Below are 21417 nucleotides of genomic sequence, written 5' to 3' on the forward strand. Positions count from 1 at the left end.
GGTGGGTTTGTAGTGGTCCTTATGGCAAGTGTAACTTAAACAGCATAATTAAAAACACTCCCACTTGTACCCAATCAGAAGAATGGGATGCCCCCTTAGGGGCATATAAACTGTTTGAAAAAGCAGCCAAAACAGCCTTAAATATCCCAAAAATCCCCTTAAAAAACAGTCCTTACTGGGCCCTACAGGGTCGCTATTTTGTATGTGGCCAAAAGGCTTACAAGGTGCTGCCAGCCAACTGGACAGGTAGCTGTTATATAGCTCATAGAGTTCCTCATCTGTCAATAACTGCCACACTGCCCAAAGAACAAAAAACCTCAGTTAAGTCACAAAAAAAAACCCCTGCGGCAACGAGCTACGGCATTGGAGGGCAATATAAAAAATTCCCTCACAACTGAAAAGCTTGTAGGGTGCTCTGTACTAAAAATAGCGCCACTGTTTACCGGGCCAGCCATGGCATGCATAGGCCGCTATACTGTAAGGCTGCAAATGGTACTTAAAAAAGTTGCCTTAAAGTTAAAGGACTCGGTTAGTAATTTAGGGTCAGCAGTAAAAACATTAAATAAAGAGGTACAGCAGCTCAAAACCTTTTCCCTCCAAAACAGGCTGGCTTTGGATTATCTCTTGGCATCCCAAGAAGGGGTTTGTGCCCTCGTTGGGCCCCGATGTTTTGTATATGTAAATAATAGCAGTTATAAAATCTATAAAAAGGTGATACAGGCTAAGGCCCATGCCCAAGCCGGAGCACAGATTGCCTATACTGCCCCCGAAAGCAATTGGTTGCAAACCTTGTTTTTAGGCTGGGGTTTGTTGTTTTGGCTTGGTGGTTTATTTAGCTTGTTATTGAAACTTCTCTTTCCTGTATTGCTTGTATTAATGGTATTATGCTGTGCAGTATCATGAGTCAGGACCCTTTTGCAAAAGTTAATAAGTCATTCTCTTCAAGGCTATCACAAAGTGCTTATGCAAAGTCCTATTGTAAAAAAATAAGTAGCCCAAGTAAGAAAACTCACAGCCAAGGCTGTTAAGTGTTCTCAAAGAAGGGAGTAGTTGTTGGGGACACTGGGGCATGGCCACTAGGTATGTCAAGGGAATAAAAAACCAAAAGTGTCGATAAAGCCCCCTCACACTAGGCCCAAGTGTCCTTGCCCCCCCGGCCTGAAGGAACTCGCAGCAGTTATGCGTACTAGGCCCAAGTGTCCTTGCCCCCCCCGCCTGAAGGCACGCGCAGCAGTTACGCTAAGGATCTGCAACAATATGTTGCAGAGTCAAACTGCCTAAAACTAAACAAGGCCAAACAGGGCAAATATAAAAGAACAATACTAAATAAAGCAGCTTTATGTATGGTTTAACAAATGGTACAAAAAACAAGAAAACTAGCTGGTAACTGAATTGGCTAGCTATATAAATACTGAGGGCAGCTTGCTATTAAATAAGTATGCTAAAAAAAAATGTATAAAAGCCTGTGTAACTTCCTGCTTTGTGTGCAGGATTTACGATTCTATTCTCCCTGTACCTTGTTTGCAGCTGCAAATAAACTTTTCTGCTTCTCCACCCGGTTGTAATTATTGGGTGACGCATACCGGGTAACAAACCCCTGCTGTTGTTCGCCTCTGGCACTGGGTGCCAGCAACACAGGGGAGGCTCGTTCATCCAAATTGGATACAATTAACTTAGGCTTGAATAGAGACTGGGAGTGGTTGAGTCATTACACCAAGTAAAACTATTTCCCCATGTTTATTCCCCCCCCCCCCCCCCCCGACGTTCTTGTTAACTGCTGAAAATGGCCCACCTTGATTATCACTACAAAAGGTTTTCTCCCCCCCACTCTCCTGCTCGTAATAACGCATCTTAAGTGATCACTCTCCTTACAGTGTGCATGATAACACCCATTTTTTCATGTTCTCTGTGTATATACATCTCCTCACTGTATTTTCCACTGAATGCATCTGATGAAGTGAGCCATAGCTCACGAAAGCTTATGCTCAAATAAATTGGTTAGTCTCTGGGGTGCCACAAGTCCTCCTGTTCTTTTTTCGTTCATCCCTGCGAGCCTCTTAGCCTCCCGCTGAGCCCTGTAGCCAGAACAGCGCAGACGGAACACCCCAGGCCGCTCCTCCGCGCTGCAGACTACAGAGCCCAGCATACAGCGCGACTTCCCTTGCGGGCCCACGCTGAGGCTCACCCTAGCAAGTTAGTAGGAGGGGGAAGCGCGCGGGGGGCAAATGGGAGCAATGCATTTTGGGAGTGGTAGTTCCTTAGGTGCTGGGAAGGTCAATATGGAGCTTTGCCTGCCGGGAAGAGTAGTTCTTGTGTGCCGCGTTGCATGCCGGGATTCAGGCGGGTTCCTGAGTGTGTGGAGCACCTATTGAGTTCTGGGCGGTAAGTACGCGCTCGCTGTTGATTGTGAGGTCAGCACGTGGTGCCGGAAGTGTGGGCCGGAGGGGCGTGGCTGTCACTTTCCTTCCCTAGAGCGGGAAGAGTCAATGTGCGTGAGTCTTTCCCTCGCTGGCTCCGGGAAGCGAGTTCCGCCTTACTGTCCCTTTAAATCTGGACGGGCGCGTGTGTAGAGTGCCCTGCGCGTGCGTATCGGGGCCGTGACCTCGCGCCCAGTCGGCGCCGCTCGTGACTGTTTGGATTTTTTTTAAGGGGGGGGGCGGGAGACTAACAGCTCCGCGTTCGAGCCCCTTATTGAGTCAGTGGCGCGAGTGTTGCCATAGCGACCTTCTCCTTGGCGGCCTGGGGCCGGGACAAGCCGCCGCCGGAGCCATGGAGCAGACGGAAGGAGCAGGGGCCGCCGAGGGCCTTGGGGCGGCGGTGACCGAGATCCGGGTGCCGGGCCCGCGAGCGCTGCGGTTGCTGGAGTGGAAGGTGTCAGCGGGAGCAGCGGTGAAGATCGGGTCGCTGCTGGCGTTGTGCGCGCCCCTCCCGCCGCCCGGCCGCGCCGCCACCCCCCCGGCCCAGGGCCCCGGCGCCCGGCCCCCGCGAGCGGCCGCCGAGCGCCGAGTGAAGGCGGAGCGGCCCGGCGTGGTGCGCGAGCTCTGCGCGCGGCCCGGACAGGTCATCGCGCCCGGGTAAGGGGGCGACGGGAAGCGCGGCCGCCCTGACTGCGCCGCGGGCCGAGGGAGGCGGGCGGGAGGCGGGGATGCGGCCGCCGCGGGCTCGCAGAGCCGGTGCCGGCCGCAGCATCGCTCAGGCCCGACTGAGCCTGCCGTGACCGCCCCCGCCGGGCCGCAGCCCCGGGGCTCGGGCAGTGTTTCGGCGAAAGGGGGCCTTGGAGGCGGCGGGCTGGGCTGGGCGACTCGCGGGGTCTCTCGAAACCATGCGCGTCTCCGCCGGCCCCCCCCCCCCCCCCCAGTCTCCTGTGTGTGGAAACTTCGTGGCTGCCGCTGGCGGAGCGTCCCCGTGGCGGTGCGGCCCCTCAGCTCCCCCGAGCGACTAGCTCGAGGCGCAGATGCGCTGTCGTAGGGGTGGGAGTTGTTCAGCCGAAATTACGGTTTCGGACCAGTTCAGCTTCAGAGAACTTGGTTTTCTGTTTCCTCTGCTGAGTGTCCGCTGTGTGCTTTGCGCTCCCTTTCCTGCGGATAAAACAACACAACGATCACCAGTTACACCGGGCTTCTTCCATCTGCTGCTGGTCATATCCCCTCGCTTACGGGACTGGGGCTCCCAACCCCGAATTCTAAAACGCCCCCACCGAACTGACATAAGTTATTAATCTGTAGTTCATACCACTGTAAAAGTTTAAGTAACTTTGAAACACCAGAAAATTTTAATTTAAACTGACAGCATACATTTTACTTGGAAAAAGTTCTATAACCAGGAAGACTGAGTTTAGCGTGTCTGCTGCTATACCACTGAAATGTGGACACTTACAGCAATAGAAAGGATTTTTTGGTCACTGTAGTAAGTGCAACTTTGGAGAGATGTTAGCTTGGTCTAGGCAAAAATTCTTCCCAGCAGAAAACTTTCACAGTCCTGAGTGATGTAGCTAGGTAATCCTAAATTTTAGGAGTGCACTAGGCTAGCCCTTGTTACTGCTGACATCTATATTAAAGAGAAGGCAAGGTGAGTTATAGAAATAACTTTCATAATGATGTTTCCTCTCTGTTTGCCTCAAATTCCTCATCTGTAATATGGGACAACAATATTTCTATGCCTCACAGGGTTATTGTGTGGCTAAACTATTTCATATTTGTGACCTGTTCAGATCCTATGACGTTGAGTGTGACAGAAAAAGCCTATAAAGAATTATACTGATGGTATGTCTAGCAGAGAAAGGGATAACATAGTCCAGTGGCTGGAGATTGAAGACAGACAAATACACCCTCTGCATATGCTCTAGAACACCACTGAAACATTGTACGTGGATTATCATTTAGTGTTAATACAGTAGTGCTTTCAACACAGATCTGTGCAAATAGGTGCATGCAGTTTTTAATGTATTTTTGAAGCAGTAGTTTCCTGTTTGTTTTTGTACGTTGCAGGAGTGAAGATCAAATAGTGAAGGAATCTAACATTTTTCTGTTTAAGTTGGAAGTTTAATCTGGAGATCAGTTTGCAGTAATAGAAGAACTCTTGTTTAAAAACTACAACATAGTTGCTATAAACACTAAAATATTTGTATACCAACTCTAGGTATTAAAACATTTTAGTGACCCAGCTCTCAACATTGAGAGATATTAAATGACAAATATTTCCCATTGTTTAACAGTGTTCATATAAACTATTGATTTGACTTCTGACTTGTTAAAAATGTTAAATAGTTAGTCTTTGCATTCCCAGCTATGAATAGCATGTTTCAGCTCTCTGGGTGAAATTGGGCTGATGGCTTGCTACCCTACTCTTCAAACAGGTCTTTCTCAACAGGAAACGATTGAAACCTTCTACTTCCTTTGTTTTACGATGGCAAGTTATTTTCTTTTATTGCAGGTCTTTTGATATTTAGGTGGATGCAACCAGGCCTAAATTTTCTTTATGGAAAATAAATGGCATATACAGAATATCTACGTAACTTTGGGTCTTTTCTAAGATCCAAGAAACTAGTATCAAAGCATATATAAACAAAATGATTTTTATCAGTCAGTAATAGAAATAATAATATAAAAGACCATTGAGTTCTTCTTCCCATGGAGAGCACTTTATTTTAGTCATTTTTATTCTTGTGGTAGAACTGAGTGTGGGGGGGGAGGGAATAGAACTACAGGTTTCTACAAGTGCTGCCTCAGTATGAGGCAAAGTATATTTTAAAAACATTATATGTTTTGTCGATACTAATCTGGAACAAGGGTATGCCAGAAGGTTCTGCTAAAGTTATCCAAGGGCTTTGTGGTGGGAAGGATACAGAGCGTATGAGGACTAAAACTCTGAAACAATAAATTGGTATTTAGATGGTGTGGGCGAGATACTAGATTGTGTGGGAGAGATACGGTGTGGGCCCCTTACTGAATGCGGGAGGCAACCTAGTGACAGAGGATGTGGAAAAAGCTAATGTACTCAATGCTTTTTTTGCCTCTGTCTTCACAAACAAGGTCAGCTCCCAGACTGCTGCGCTGGGGATCACAGCATGGGGAGTAGATGGCCAGCCCTCTGTGGAGAAGGAGGTGGTTAGGGACTATTTAGAAAAGCTGGACGTGCACAATCCATGGGGCTGGACGAGTTGCATCAGAGAGTGTTAAAGGAATTGGCGGCTGTGATTGCAGAGCCATTGGCCATTATCTGTGAAAACTCGTGGCGAACGGGGGAAGTCCCAGATGACTGAAAAAAGGCTAATGTAGTGCCAATCTTTAAAAAAGGGAAGAAGGAGGATCCAGGGAACTACAGGCCAGTCAGCCTCACCTCAGTCCCTGGAAAAATCATGGAGCGGGTCCTCAAGGAATCAATCCTGAAGCACTTACATGAGAGGAAAGTGATCAGGAACAGCCAGCATGGATTCACCAAGGGAAGGTCATGCCTGACTAATCTAATCGCCTTCTATGATGAGATTACTGGTTCTGTGGATGAAGGGAAAGCAGTGGATGTATTGTTTCTTGACTTTAGCAAAGCTTTTGACATGGTCTCCCACAGTATTCTTGTCAGCAAGTTAAAGAAATGTGGGCTGGATGAATGCACTATAAGATCGGTAGAAAGTTGGCTAGATTGTCGGGCTCAACGGGTAGTGATCAATGGCTCCATGTCTAGTTGGCAGCCGGTGTCAAGTGGAGTGCTCCAGGGGTCGGTCCTGGGGCTGGTTTTGTTCAATATCTTCATAAATGATCTGGAGGATGGTGTGGATTGCACTCTCTGCAAATTTGCAGATGATACTAAACTAGGAAGAGTGGTAGATACGCTGGAGGGCAGGGATAGGATACAGAGGGATCTAGACAAATTGGAGGATTGGGCCAAAAGAAATCTGTTGAGGTTCAATAAGGATAAGTGCAGGGTCCTGCACTTAGGATGGAAGAACCCAATGCACCGCTACAGACTAGGGACTGAATGGCGAGGCGGCAGTTCTGCGGAAAAGGACCTAGGGGTGACAGTGGACGAGAAGCTGGATATGAGTCAGCAGTGTGCCCTTGTTGCCAAGAAGGCCAATGGCATTTTGGGATGTATAAGTAGGGGATCAGCGAGCAGATCGAGGGACGTGATCGTCCCCCCCTATTCGACATTGGTGAGGCCTCACCTGGAGTACTGTATCCAGTTTTGGGCCCCACACCACAAGAAGGATGTGGATAAATTGGAGAGAGTCCAGCGAAGGGCAACAAAAATGATTAGGGGTCTGGAACACATGAGTTATGAGGAGAGGCTGAGGGAACTGGGATTGTTTAGTCTGCAGAAGAGAAGAATGAGGGGGGATTTGATAGCTGCTTTCAACTACCTGAGAGGTGGTTCCAAAGAGGATGGTTCTAGACTATTCTCAGTGGTAGAAGAGGACAGGACAAGGAGTAATGGTCTCAAGTTGCAGTGGGGAAGGCTTAGGTTGGATATTAGGAAAAACTTTTTCACTAGGAGGGTGGTGAAACACTGGAATGCGTTGCCTAGGGAGGTGGTAGAATCTCCTTCCTTAGAAGTTTTATGGTCAGGCTTGACAAAGCCCTGGCTGGGGTGATTTAATTGGGGATTGGTCCTGCTTTGAGCAGGGGGTTGGACTAGATGGCCTCCTGAGGTCCCTTCCAACCCTGATATTCTATGATTCTATGATACAGTTATGTACCTTAACCAAAAACAAGGACATCTTTACCATGCTGTGTCAGTGCAAGGCTTATATTTGTCTTTCTCATTTCTAAATCATAGTTAAATTAACATACATAATCTTATGTGACTTGAGACAACATAATTTTCAGACGGCTTGCACATATTAAAAACTAGTGGAGTGTGGATTTATGTTAGACTTAGTTTCCAGTAAGTATAAACATTTTGATGTTGGTGCATGCACAAAAGTTGTGCACAAATTGTGTTGGATTCAATTAATGCTTATCCTCTTGATTGGAATTAGCAGATGTTTGCATTAGACCCTTCAGAAAAGAAATACGCTGGTTGACTTCTAATCTCATAATATTCTACTGTAGCTGCCATATAAGCTGCGCTTGGTGTTGTAATATTGGTTTGGGGCCAGTTGTCATCATCTTGAGTTTTGAATATTGAGTTAGTACATTTATTTGTAGGTCACTGTTAACTTAGTATTTTAGGAATAACTGTAAGAGAAAATTGACATCCTGTAACAGAGATGGAGGATGGTCCAGTGATTATGGCTCTATTCTGGGACTTGGGAGAAACAGATTCAGTTTCCTATTCTATTCCAGACTGTAAAATGTGATGATAGCACTTCCCTATCTCACAGGAGTTTTGTAAGGATAAATATATTAAAGATACTACAGTTAAAGGGGGGGGCATATTAGTACCTATATAGAAAAATTACATGTGTATACACTGATCTCTTGGGATGTTGGAAGGGATTTGTTGGCCTTTCAGTTTGGTGCAGTTGGGTCAGATGTTGCTTCCAGCTTCTTTTGTTAAAAACCCAAGATGTACAGAAATGTTTCTAAACTTTGTTTCTGAAAGTACTGGTGAAAACAGTTTATAAAATTTGTATTTAAAACCACTGTATGGAAATGTTGTTGTTTACAACCCAAACACATACCATTGAGCTAGTTCATGATAGCTTAAAAGTTAAATTGACTATTCTCTCTACCTGGGTGGTAAGAGAAATACAAACAGTAAGCAGTATAAACCGATTTATATTTTTTTAGAATTATTTCCATTTTAATAATTCCCTTTAGGCATGGTTAATAACAAAACAAGTAACGACATCTTTAATGTGAGTGTCCCTTTTAAGGAAGGTACATTAGGGGTCTTAAGAGGTTGGCAATTTCCCTGTTTAACATTGAGCTATGATTAAAATGTCACATGGAGGTGAGGGTGCACCTGTAAATAAAAATAATCTACCAGAGAGATCAAGGAGCTGAGGACTATAAATGGCAGGGGTGGCAGCAGCAATTGTGTTAACATCAAAGAATTCTCACCAACTACCATGGCAGCAACAATGAAGAACATGCCAAAGAATTGCTGGCCTGTGCTCTGTGTATTTTTAGGGTGTATATTTGCTTCTTTCTTTTTTTAAGTGGCAATGAACTTTTTAATACCAGCTGTTTCCACTGAGGTTAGTGTTAAAGGTATGTCGGGCATTGTACTGGAATAGTGTTTTATGTAAGATTACATAAACAAAAAAAACCAAAGCAATCTTAATAATGTGAAGCTGTTATTCCATCTCTGGGTCCTGATACCTACACAGACCATTTGAGTTCGCTTTCATTATTCATGTTGGCAAAACCTCTTAATGGAATTACTACCTCAGAATTCCAAGATGCTTGCCTGCTTTATCGTAATATCTGGCTCTATTTATTGTGTGATACATTTTATGGTATATCTTAGTCGGAGCATTCTCTGTTGCTGAAATGTTTTTAGGATTCCAGTGAAAAAGACATTTAAGAGGCAACTGATTTTTGATCAAAGCGGAAAAAATATCAGTTGCTAAAAATCTTACAATGTAAGGTGTTGCTGTTTGGATTTTTATTTCATCTATAATTTGACTTTAAGAAAACTGAAGGGAGAGCAGGAATTGGGGTGGGGGAAATGACCTGACTCCCGTTAGCCTCAGGACTTAGTCTGCTAGCTACAGAAAAAAAATCTTTGCTCTCGCTCCCTCAGAGATACATATTCTACATTTTAAAGGAATCATATGTCTGTGTACTGTTGTGTACTATAGCTTATTTTAACGTGATTAGATTTTAATAATATTTTAATAAATCTTGTAGGTAGCTACAGCTAGTCATATAGAAATATTTTCCTACTATATTGTTTGGTACAGTTCACTTGCATGTGTCAAATATTTGGCCAGCTATAGCAGTGATAGATACATTTGGTTTATTCATATGCTTTTTTGCAGTATTCAGTCAGTGAAGAAGGCACGATGTACTACATCTCTCCAACTTTCTTTCCTCCTTTGACTTCACTCTACTTTTTTTCTTTCCAATAATAGTTCACAATGTATATTTTCCTGTTTGTTCCCCCCCGTCTCCTATCTTCCTTCTCTCTTCCTTATTGTGCACTCTCCATTTTTCTACAGGGTTTCCCCTATCTTTTCCCCTGTATTTTCTCTCCTCTCCCCCAATTTATATATACACATTTCACATCTCTCTCCATGTATCTCATCAATTTAGTCTTCTCCACCATTGCATAAGGCTTGGACACTCTTTTGTCAGGCATTTGTTAGAGGGCTAAACCTAGCAGCCATAAATAGATATGAAAGATGGTGGAGACTGTCTAAGAGGTAATGCCTAGGGTGAGAAACCAACCCCACACTTGTGACTGAAATTGGAGCAGTTGCTGGGATTCTTAGCAGGATGCTGTAAGTGGAGAGTCTTCCATGTTCTACTTCTTCCCCCATCCTTTTGTTGTGGTGTTTTGTTTTGTTTTACCCTCCATAGTGAATAGATCCATTCTGTACCTTTTCTGCCGCTTATAACTTTGCGAAGGAGTCCCAGAGTGAAATTGGCAGCAGCGTAACTGGCAAGAATCAAGTCAATGAGATTCTGGATAGTACCAGTGAAGCCTAGTCAGTTTTCACTCTGGTGCAACTTGGCAAAGCAATGTGCAGGGGTATTGGAGAGTTGTCTGTCTGCAGATGTAGGAGAATAGCACTGCTTACTTTCATATTTATAAAGTTATTTTTGCATCCATAAAGGCTATAAATGCAAATTTAAATTCTGCTGAAACTGCTGGGACCTATCCATGAAAGCGTCTTACTTGCCCTGGATGAGTGGGTTGTCTTGAGGGCCAGTGTGACTTTTTCTTTTTGGTGGTGGTCAGGAATATACACTTTGATGTAAAAATATGACCATGGTTCATGACATATTGCACAAGTTTATGGAGAGTGTCCTTAAATTTTTAATGTTTCCATCTCTTCTTTGATTTCCCGATGGGAAGCTATGATGATCCTTCCCTTTTAGGGGTTGTTATTGTCTGCAGTGTTGTTTTTGTTTTCATGATAGTCTACTGAGACCGACTTGGTATAAAAGTGAAGCTGGCAGTGAATCTGTGCACAAAGCTTGAAAATCACGTATTGCTGGAGCGTTACACATCAATTGGGAAGACTGGAAATTGTCAACAAAAACAAAAGTTAAATGGACTGAAATTGAAGTTAGAAGTAGGATCCTGCTTTTCCAAAAGGAGGAAAAAAGTCTCCACATTAGCATACTGGAATCTGCAATATTATCCTCACATTCTGTGAACACTGCGGTTTTCTTCCCCATCACTATGAAAAATGTGACTATGCTGGAAGTAAACATCTGTAGGTGTCTTTTTAAAAACTAATTCCTTGTTGGAATTCTACAACCCATAACGTCTGCACTCTTCACTGAGAGAAGATTTGAGCACGAGAGTTTGAGCTTTGAGTAGATGCTGGCTTATTATGCCACAGGTTTCAAGCCAAAGAGAATTTATCAGAGCCAAAATATGTACAGGGAAAAACACAGGGTTAAAAGGGCTGCCATATTCTTTTTTCAGCTAGTTAATTTCTTTTTGTAGTAAGTCCTAAAATGTTCAGGATATACATTGGGGGGCCCACTGTCATGAGCAGGTTTTGGGGCTTAGTTATATTTTGTCTTAAGTTCTTAATAGGTACAGTGCTTTCTGCTCTCTGATTTAGCTCCTCAGAGACTGTTGATGAAATCCAAAAGTCTCTTGTATTTCATCTCAAATCATTATATTTTAAAACTGTTTTGAAGCTTGAGAGTTGGATTTGAATAATGAAGTGGTTTGGTTGCATCACAGTTGAGTCTGCCTGCTGTGTATGCAGGCTTCCTGTGTTGTAGACAAGGTTTGGTCTCAGAAGTGAACTAAGGTCTCTCCATTTCAAGTTTTAATTTTTACATTTGTGCTTTTTGACCTGTTGCCTAAGAAGCTAAATGATGCTGTGTGTATTTCATTTTAACTTACAATACACACACAACGTGCCTATCAGAGACCTTAGGCACTTGTGTCATAAAGGAAAATAGTCACATAAAAAGATTGGACCAGTAGATATTCCTAACCCCCAAACAAGAAAGTAATTAACCAAAGATTAAATCCAAACTTAATCAGTACCCCTTTCTCTCACGATTAGTGGGATGCAGTGTGCAAGTAGCAAGTTGTATCTAAGTGTAATTTGAGGAGAGCTATTTGCCCAAATCTTTGGTTAATATACTGTATTCATAGTCTCTGTCGTGGATCTAAACTGACACCATTGCATATTTGGGTGTTTTTTAAAAAGGTTTAATTGAATTATTCAGTCAGTAATAATGAACTGTTCTCTTCTTAAACCTTTGAGCCCCAAAGTACATATCTCTTATTGAATGGGCCATTTAAAGCAATTTTGAATCATGATTGAAATGTATACTTCAAACTCAATCGGTTTTTGGATATTGGTGAATTGCTATTAATTTAAATGTTTAATAAATCAGCATTTGTTAAAGAATTCAAGGTGTTTTGTTTTGTTGTTTTCAGAGGCATTTTGGTGAGACTGGAAGGATGTAGCCATCCTGTTGTTATGAAAGGTTTGTGCGCAGAATGTGGCCAAGACTTGACTCAGTAAGTATTATTTAGGCTTTTTTCTATTTACACTGGCAGAAAATTAAGATTTATTTTTTTTAATGTTGTTGATCTTAGATTCTCTTCTCTCCATGTCCCTTCTAAAGCGGTGGACCTTAGCTGCTACTAGCAGCTGTGAATTAAGGGTATAAGAATAACTTGGAATCTGAAAGTATTGTACCAGCTATTGATGGAGAAATCCATGTAATTGCGCTCAAAATATTTCATAAGAGACAAGTTGACAGGGACAGGAAGAGAAACTGGTACACATAAGCCTTCCTAGATATCACTGTACTGATAGAGTAGAGATCCGCAAGTTCATGCCAATATTTCAGAAAGCTGAGTTCACTACAGTATTTAAAGCACTATATAAACATGATTTCATCCTGAATTGATATTTGTACTACTTGAGGTGTACATCTGTCAGCGTAGAGCAACTTGTTAAATTAATAACTTTTTTCTTCCCTTTAGGTTCACATGTAACTAGTCACAAAACCCAAATAAGTACAGTAAATAGTGTATATTTAGTTCAGCTGTAACTTAGAAGAGATTATATGACTGCAAAGGTTGTTAATTAATTTAGGGATTATTTAGATAGTCTAGTTAATGCCTGACAAGCTGAGGTGTAAATCTATGCAGCACACTAGAATACTGCAAATTAACTGGTTGTGTGGCACCTGCTACCCTGCACTGCAGAGTCCCAATTGCTCTTTGGATCTGTCAAAGTGCATGGCATGGAAGCAATTCTGTTCTTGCTGAGTTTCATGACTAAGGCTAAGATTTTGGCACAGGGAATTTTAATAAAAGTCACAGACAGAATGTGGGCAATAAACAATAAAATCACGGCAATGTACACAGGGCTGGCACTGGGATTATCAAGCTGGGCAATTGCCTGGAGTTCCATGCCCCAGTGGGCCCCAGGAGGCTAAGTTACAGGTGGCGGGGCTTGGGCTTCAGCCCCAGATGGTGGGAACTGAATTAGTGGAATTTTGAGGAAGTCGCAGAGGTCTCACAAAATCACTGAATCTGTGATCTCTGTGACTGACTCGTCGCCTTACTGATGACTAATGCAGTCGATAAAGTGCCTTTTTATAGAAGGGTATTAATGCAGTGTGTTAATTATCAAAAGATATCGCTTGATTTGAAAGGAACTGCTTTAAGATCTACTGTACACAAAAGAATCCTTAATCTAATAACCCACAATAATGAGGGTATAAATTCAATTAAAACTATATGAGCCAGTATAAATGGCTAGAATACTGAAGTTTGAATTTCTGTTCTGTGTAACAAATTTGACACTGCAGAGATCTAGTTAGTGTTCTCTATTTCAAAAAGATGTGAATAAAGGGGAACTTGTTCTTTGTCTAGTGCAGAAATTAATTTGCTTCCTTGATAGTTCACACTAACAGCTGGTTATCTTCTGGTTGTTGACCGCATATACTTACAATAAGTGGTCCTATGTGAGAAACGATGCAATCCTGAGCGAAGTTGTGGAGACATTAAATCTGATAACTTGGTTCAGTCGTTGCTCAGAAGTCTCTCTTCATGATCCCACACACTGAAATGTTTAGTCCAGGTAGTAGTAGTATAATTTGAATGAATTAAAGCAGGTAAATATTAATCTTGTAAGACAAATAACTAATTTGGTAAAAGAAATTAGGCATCTAATAAAATAGGAAAATAACACATACAGCTGTATTGTAATGCAAGTATTAAATCTACCTGTTTCTGGCTCTTAGAATGAGAGTGCCATCCTAATTATAGCATCACTGCTACTATAATTTTCCTTAGCTCCCTATATAATAATTTTAATATTTTCCAGATTAACCTAGTCTGATTATATAGTGAATGTCACTGTCATAAATATAAAGGGAAGGGTAACCACCTTTCTGTATACAGAACTATAAAATCCCTCCTGGCCAGAGGCAAAACCCTTTCACCTATAAAGGTTAAGAAGCTAGGATAACCTTGCTGGCACCTGACCAAAATGACCAATGAGGAGACAAGTTACTTTCAAAGCTGGGGGGAACAAAGGGTCTATCTGTCTGTGTGATGCTTTTGCTGGGACCAGAGCAGGAATGCCAGTCATAACTCCTGTAAAGAGTTAGTAAGCAATCTAGTTAGATATGCATTAGATTCTGTTTTGTTTAAATGGCTGATAAAATAAGTTGTGCTGAATGGAATGTATATTCCTGTTTTTGTGTCTTTTTGTAACTTAAGGTTTTGCCTAGAGGGATTGTCTATGTTTTGAATCTGATTACCCTGTAAGGTATTTCCCTTCCTGACTTTACAGAGGTTTTCTTTTACTTTTTCTTTAATTAAAATTCTCTTTTAAGAACCTGATTGCTTTTTCATTATTCTTAAGATCCAAGGGTTTGGGTCTGTGTTCACCTAAGCAAATTGGTGAGGATTTTTATCAAGCGTTCCCCAGGAAAGGGGGTGTAGGGCTTTGGGGGGATATTTTGGAGGGAAGACGTCTCCAAGTGGGCTCTTTCCCTGTGCTTTGTTTAACACGCTTGGTGGTGGGAGCATAAGGTCAAAGGACAAAAGGTAAAAGTTTGTACCTTGAGGAAGTTTTAACCTAAGCTGATAAGAATAAGCTTAGGGGGTCTTTCATGCAGGTCCCTACATCTGTACCCTAGAGTTCAGAGTGGGGAAGGTACCTTGACAGTCACCTGTATTCCCAATAAAGTATTGGACCGCTTTGAAAATACATTATCAGTTTATTTTGTTCAAAATGCTTTCTGGGTTTGGTTGAACTTGGGAGTGATAAATGACAATACAGCAGGGAAAACTTTGTATTACGCTTGTCGGAATTACACTAGACGCAACTTTAAAGACTCACCACTCTTTCTGATTTGAAAAATGGGTTCACAGCCAGCACGTAGCGGTACCTTGTTAAGTGTCTCAATCAATGATACACGTCTCTTCATTAAATTCATGTTTTTGTGCAATAAATAACCTAAAATGAGTTTTAATGTATTTTTAGAAAAGAGACTAGATATCTGTTTGAATAAACTATTGGAGGCACACTGGAATGTGAACCAAAGAAATGAGGAAGGAGAGACAGGGTGAAATGCATTTTATAGATTGGGTGAAAGGACTAGATAATGAACTTGCGTTTGATTTTGGGAAATCATAGTATTTTCAAATACTACTTGACTCAATGAAATGGGTCAAGCAGGTTTTTTTTTTTTCAGACTATTGTTTCCATTATGTAACATTTGCATAATTCTTTCATAATGTACCAACTAGTAGAATATTGGGTGGTGCTGCATGTCATGATGCAATGGGATTACATGAGCTGTATGGAGAAGCTTGCACAGACGCTGTAGACCAGGGGTCTCAAATATGCTGGCAGCCTGCAGAGTTATTTGCTGTGGCTCGCCAAGCTCCCCACGCCTCCCCCTGCCCCCCCCCCCCAAGTTATTTCCTGTGGCCACCAAACTCTCCTTACCCGCCGCCCCGCTCCCCCCTTCCCAAGCATGCTGCTTCCCTGTTCCTCTGCCTACCTCCAGGCGCTTCCTGCCACCAAACAGCTGTTTGGCAGCACTTAGAGCTTTCCAGGAGGGAGGAAGAGAAGCAGGGAGCTGTGCACTCAGGGGAGGAGGCGGAGAAGAGGCAGGGCCGGGGTAGGGATTTGGGGAAGGGGTTGGAATAGGGGCAGAGGAAAGAGGGGCAGAGTTGGGGTGGGGACTTTGGGGAAGGGGTTGGAATGGGGGCGGGAAAGAGGTGGGGCAGGGTGGGGCCTCATGAAAGGGGTGGAGTGGGGGCGGGGGCGTCAGTGATGTGGCCCTCGGGCCAATGTATTAATCCTCATGTGGCCCTTGTGGTCATTTGAGTTTGAGATCCCTGCTGTAAACCTTAAGCTTGGCTGTGTCTTCTGTAGTTCTAAAGACCCCTTGCTTTACATCAGTTTAGTGTGAAAAAAATGATGGGGAAAGTAGTTGTTTTCTCTTGTTTTGTGGATCATCCCTTAAATTGGGTTCTAGTCTTAAAAGGTCTGCTTCCTGTGTATGTACAGGTTTGTTTTTGTGAAACACATTTCCTCCCCACCCTTTTTCTTTCCTTTTATGTTCTTAACAGAAGACTAGATGCTCATAGAAGAGTGAACTTAATTCTGGCTCCAGTTGCAGTACCAGATTCTGGCCTTAGTGACACCTGTGAAACATGATTGAAAACACAGATAAATTTGTTAGTCTCTAAGGTGCCTCAAGTACTCCTTTTCTTTTTGCGGATACAGACTAACACGGCTGCTACTCTGAAACAGGACAGGGTGAAATTTGGTCTGCTGAATCTCTTGTGGGTAGTGAGGCATGAACCAGAAATACAGGAACTTGATGTAGATATATCAGGATGAGGTTGCCAGGCTGGCAGTTACTTGTAAACTAACCCATTTTATGTAGAAGTTAAGATACCAATATGCTGCCTTGTGGTGTCACTCCTTGGTGAGTTTTCAGAGAAGAATTGCACATTGTAATCTGTCCTATAGAAGGTAAATGTAGAGAGAAGCAAAGAATGTACAGTAGTTCTTTACATTCTTTGTAGAAAGAAATCAGTATGCAGCCGTGCTGCTATGGGTATGTAATAGCATTGCCCATATTCTCAAGTATGTGCATGCAAGTCATTGTGTGCTTCAGGGAGTGAGTCATTTTAAGTAACTTCAAACAGCTAATTTGGAAAAGAGGAGAAGTTTAATCTCATGCCTTTGGTTAACACTAGGTTAATCATTCAAATTTAAATAAACTGTTTTAATGATGTCCTTTTAAATCTGTATTCAGTAGTTCTAAAACGTTCTAAAATGTTGAGCAAATGCAACAGGTGTAAAAATTAATAAAAGATAACTTAATCCTGATGTCCATCTTTATATTCTATAAATTAGTCTTCTTAAGAGTTCTAGTAACAAAAGTTACAGCAAATAGTCATGATTTTATGATGACTTGTATGATATTATAAGCAAGCTTCTTGGGTTCTCTCATCCGTTTTGTTCAGAAATCGGTGCTATAATGATCCTCTGAAAAAGAGTGCATCATACTGAATCAATATATTAAAACGAAATCATGATTTTTGACAGTGGCTGGTTTGACACTGCAGTTTTTAATAATTAACCACTTTCATTGGTGGAAATTGTTAGCTGAAATGTACTTGACTGAAACTTTTGATTTTCTTCCCTGTTTGATTAGGCTACAAAGCAAGAATGGAAAACAGAATGTGCCATTATCCACAGCAACTGTATCTATGGTTCATAGTGTTCCAGAACTGATGGTTAGCTCTGAGGCAAGTTGAATCACACTACTTTTATTCCACAGTTTGAGATTTCATTTAGCCAGGGGCTCCTCAAAGAGATGTGCCCATTTAATATAAAATATTGGATTGGCCTCACTTTGAGACGGAAGCTGAGATTTCAGTAAATATGACTAAGATCTGCAAATCTGCACTATAGACATGTATTTAATTAGTTTTTTCTAATAGTGTTAGCATGTACCGATATAGATTATAGAAATGCATTAGCAATTGCATCTGATTCTGCAGTATTTTAATTTTTACTTACTGCAAAGCTATGATGCCCTTGTGGTGGTGGCAGCTTTGAAATATTCTGCTTTCCATGAGGTGTTTCTGCCTTTTCAGAAACAAGCAATTGGTGAAAGTCTTTATTTTTACCACTTGTAATAACCTCCAAAGGCTGAAATATTTCTGAAACCCAGTTTCTCCACATTTCAAGGGAAGGAAAGAGAAATGACCCATTGTCCTCAGTAACATTTTAGTATCTGTGACATAAACTTTGTATTTGAAAAGCTTGTGAGGCCTAAATATTGCAATAAAACTGAGCAGTGAAGATGTTAAAATAAACAGGAATGTTCCTGTCTCACTGGCCTTTTTGGGAAAAGGAGTTGATTATTTTAAATATAATAAAAAAAAAAAAATCCCTCCTATGTCCTTGTTTTTTTCACCAGCTTTCTTTGCTTTTTTCTTTTATACTAACTCTTATTCTTCTTCATTCTATCCTTCTCCTCTACTTTGTTCTCTTTTTCCTCCTCTTTCAGTTTTAAAAGTTTATAAACAAATAGTTTGGGGGAAGATGCAAGAGTCTAAACAGATGCCAATTTTGGCCGAGCTCTTCAAAGGCACAAAGGGTGGTTAGGACCCAACTCCCATTTGTGCCTTTTAAAAACTCAAACGTTAACTTATGTAAATTACTTAAATACATAGCTGGGCACCAGCCAGTTATTCCAGTAAACTACCTGACCTAAATAAGGAGATATAAGTATAACTCACATTAGAAGGCCAGTTTGTGTTTAATTATAACAACTTGTAAGTATGTTAAAACTTATAAGAGAAACAAATGGATCTCTTTAGTTCAAAGAAATGTACTCAAATACGGTTTTTCATAATGTTAAATTTGCTTACTAGCCATTGATTTTAAATCTCTTCTTAGAGCTTAAAATTATCTGTAAAATCTCCCATTTGTTCCATTTGACGAACTTCAGTTATTTCCTCTAGCACTTTTTGTCTGTTTTGGAGCACAAGCTAAATATGACTTTGTTTGTTTGTTCTTTTTGTCGTTTGCAACTTGTATATTTTCATCTGTTACACCAACTTCTCTCTGCCTGGGGTGTTAGTGATAGAAGAATTCACTGAAATGTAGGAGGTTAATTTATTTTCAACTTGAATACTTTATTCTGTTGACGCAGGACGCTCCAAAGGGAGCGTTATTAGAAGTGATTTTCAGTTTTTGGATGCACAGTTTGAGGCACCTGATTTTTTTTGAATATGCTCAGCTCTTTCTGAAAATCAGGCTCTGCTAACATATCGCAAGTTGTGTATCAAAACTAGTAGGAGTTGCTTTTGAAAATCTTGGCCTTCAATGATTTTTGGTGCCTTGATATGTGTTGTAGATTGGTTGCTTTTAATATAAGAGCAGCAGTGTTTGACAGGTTTCTATACCTAAATTATGCAGTTCCTTTTACTGAAAGATGTCTGGAAAGCTAGTGAAAGTAAAGTGGGTGGGTGGCAAAATCTCTTCAGAAGTTACTGAGCATTTGGGCTTCTGATGAGTCATAAATTTGATTTATTTAAAATTTAATTGACTTGTCTCAGTTTATGCTTAGTCTGTAAATCTCTTTATTATAGCAAGCTGAACAACTAGGGCGGGAAGACCAGCAGCGACTACACCGAAACCGAAAGCTGGTGCTGATGGTAGATTTGGACCAGACGTTAATCCATACAACGGAACAGCACTGCCAACAGATGTCTAATAAAGTAAATATTATTTACTATTATGTTCTTGCTATTACTGTGGCTTGAGAGTTTTCTGTTCAGTTCTAATGAAGTGACAGTTCTGTAAGAATGTACATTAAAATGTAGGAGAAAAGCTAGTCAAGGAATGAAAATACATGAGGGACGCAAGATTATGAAGCATATTTCAAAATTTTTGTCATTAGTTAATGAAACACGTTGATTGTTTAAAATGAAATTATTTTTAAAGTAACTAATTTACTTTCCATCATTTATATAGTTCTGTGCTTTCTGTTTGTCAGCTTGTACAACAAAGCTAAGCTAGTCATTTTTAATTCTTGGTTTTCATGCTAATACAGTGTGTCTTTTCAGGTTACAGCACTAGAAAAAAAAATAGCTGAACAGACTGTCTTTTAATTAAAAATAAAATGAAAATTTCCATTCATATTAGGTTAATTTTGTCCCATCTCATACTGTGTTTAACTAAACCTACCATATATCTGGTCTAAGCTTCTAGGGTCTTAATTAGTAGGGCATCTTCAGCTTGAAAACTAAGAAAATGAGTTAAAAGTACCTTGGATGCTACATGTCCATCTGTGTGAGTCTGCCAATCCATGGGTTTTTCAATAACATTTAATGTTTTTCTGTCTCTCGTTGCTGCGTGAAAGATTCTCTCTCTCACAGGAAAATAACTATACAAAGTAAACTACTAAAAATAGACTTTTTTCGATCTTATCTCTTATAGTTCCGGTGTTACTTCTAACTAGTAGGTAAAACATTCTGATGCAGTTAATTTACCCCCAAAAAATCCTCTCTGCTGCCCCTTAGCATTTTTTCTGTTTCCCTGACCTCCCACCTAGAAACAGTGCACAGGACGCTTCTAAGGGAGTGTTGTTAGAAGTGATTTTTCAGGATAACACCAGATGATTTTCCAACTCTGTCTTTATTCTTGCTTGCAAAAAAGTATTATTGTGCTGCTTCAGGTAAGTGTCAAGTTGTTTCCTTTTCAGAGAGGTTGGTAGGCACCTGCATAGATGAAAATTTAAAGTTTGTTTTCATGTTTCCTAGTTGGAAACCTTAAAACAAATAGAGTAACTTAACCTCACACTTCCACAGGGTGGATTTGGTTTAAATCATTATTTAAATCACTAATCAGTAAGACTCTATTTAGTCATGAATTTCTACATAAAAATGCATTCTTGTTGGTTGTTATAACCTTAATACATATTCTTCACAACTCAGAGATAGATGTAGGTTTCATTTTTAGAAGGGGTACACGATACATTTTTTAAGTGATTTATTTTGAAAACTTTTCAGATTATTTTTATAGCTATATCAGAAAATGAATGATTGGTTATTTCATTTACCAAAGGTAATTGAAGCAGGTATTCCTGAAGTCATTGAGAGGTGAACTTATCTCCAGTTCAACAGGTTAATCATTAATATTTGGAGGATTTTTTTTGCCATGCTGTATTAGGAGGAGAACATCACCAGATAGACATTTTAAATTGTTTTATTTAACTAAAACAGCAATATGTATTCTGGATTTTTTTTCTCCAACAGCAAACATATAATATTATAACAAAACAAGCATATGAATTTTTGAATTTAGTTAAACATTCAGGGTTTTTAAAATCAGGTTTGTTTTTATTAAAATTGTTTAACTAAAATAGTTAAATGAATATTTAAAAACAACAAAATTTTAAATAGATTATGTCAGCTAGGACAACATGAGAAACTTAAGATATTGGCTTCTGCAGCTAATTCAGTCATCTTCACCTTCATTTTCCTGTTTGTTCATAATCTGGAAAAGAAAAACAAGCTTTCCTGCTTTTTCAGGTCCCAAACGATTTCTCAATTTGAAATAAATTAGTCCAAAGGAAGAGAATATTCTTTCTACACCGGCAGAAGAAGCTACTGCTGTTAAAAGTGAGGCTATCATTTCAACAGTCTCTGAATCCAAGTGCTTAAGTGACTTCCACCAGTTCACTGGTGTGACTTTCTTTAAAACATCATCAGCAAACATATATTTCTTGAATGGTTCACCCTTAGCTCTGAAGTTTATTATAGTTGGTG

The 21417-nt window shown here is 40.8% G+C and overlaps 1 protein-coding gene across 1 annotated transcript in view; it reads left to right on the forward strand.

The window, feature by feature from the left end:
• Positions 1-2548: 2548 nt before the first annotated feature.
• The window catches only part of CTDP1 (CTD phosphatase subunit 1), a 174645-nt gene continuing 155776 nt past the window's right edge, over positions 2549-21417 (forward strand). The window contains exons 1-4 of the mRNA XM_077810532.1: positions 2549-3074; positions 12022-12105; positions 17289-17382; positions 19237-19365. Coding sequence (XP_077666658.1) covers positions 2770-3074; positions 12022-12105; positions 17289-17382; positions 19237-19365 — 612 coding nt within the window. The 5' untranslated portion in view covers positions 2549-2769. The remainder of the gene's footprint in view (positions 3075-12021; positions 12106-17288; positions 17383-19236; positions 19366-21417) is intronic.

The sequence above is a fragment of the Eretmochelys imbricata genome, chromosome 2 (assembly GCF_965152235.1).
Source record: "Eretmochelys imbricata isolate rEreImb1 chromosome 2, rEreImb1.hap1, whole genome shotgun sequence".
Taxonomy (NCBI): Eukaryota; Metazoa; Chordata; order Testudines; family Cheloniidae; genus Eretmochelys; species Eretmochelys imbricata.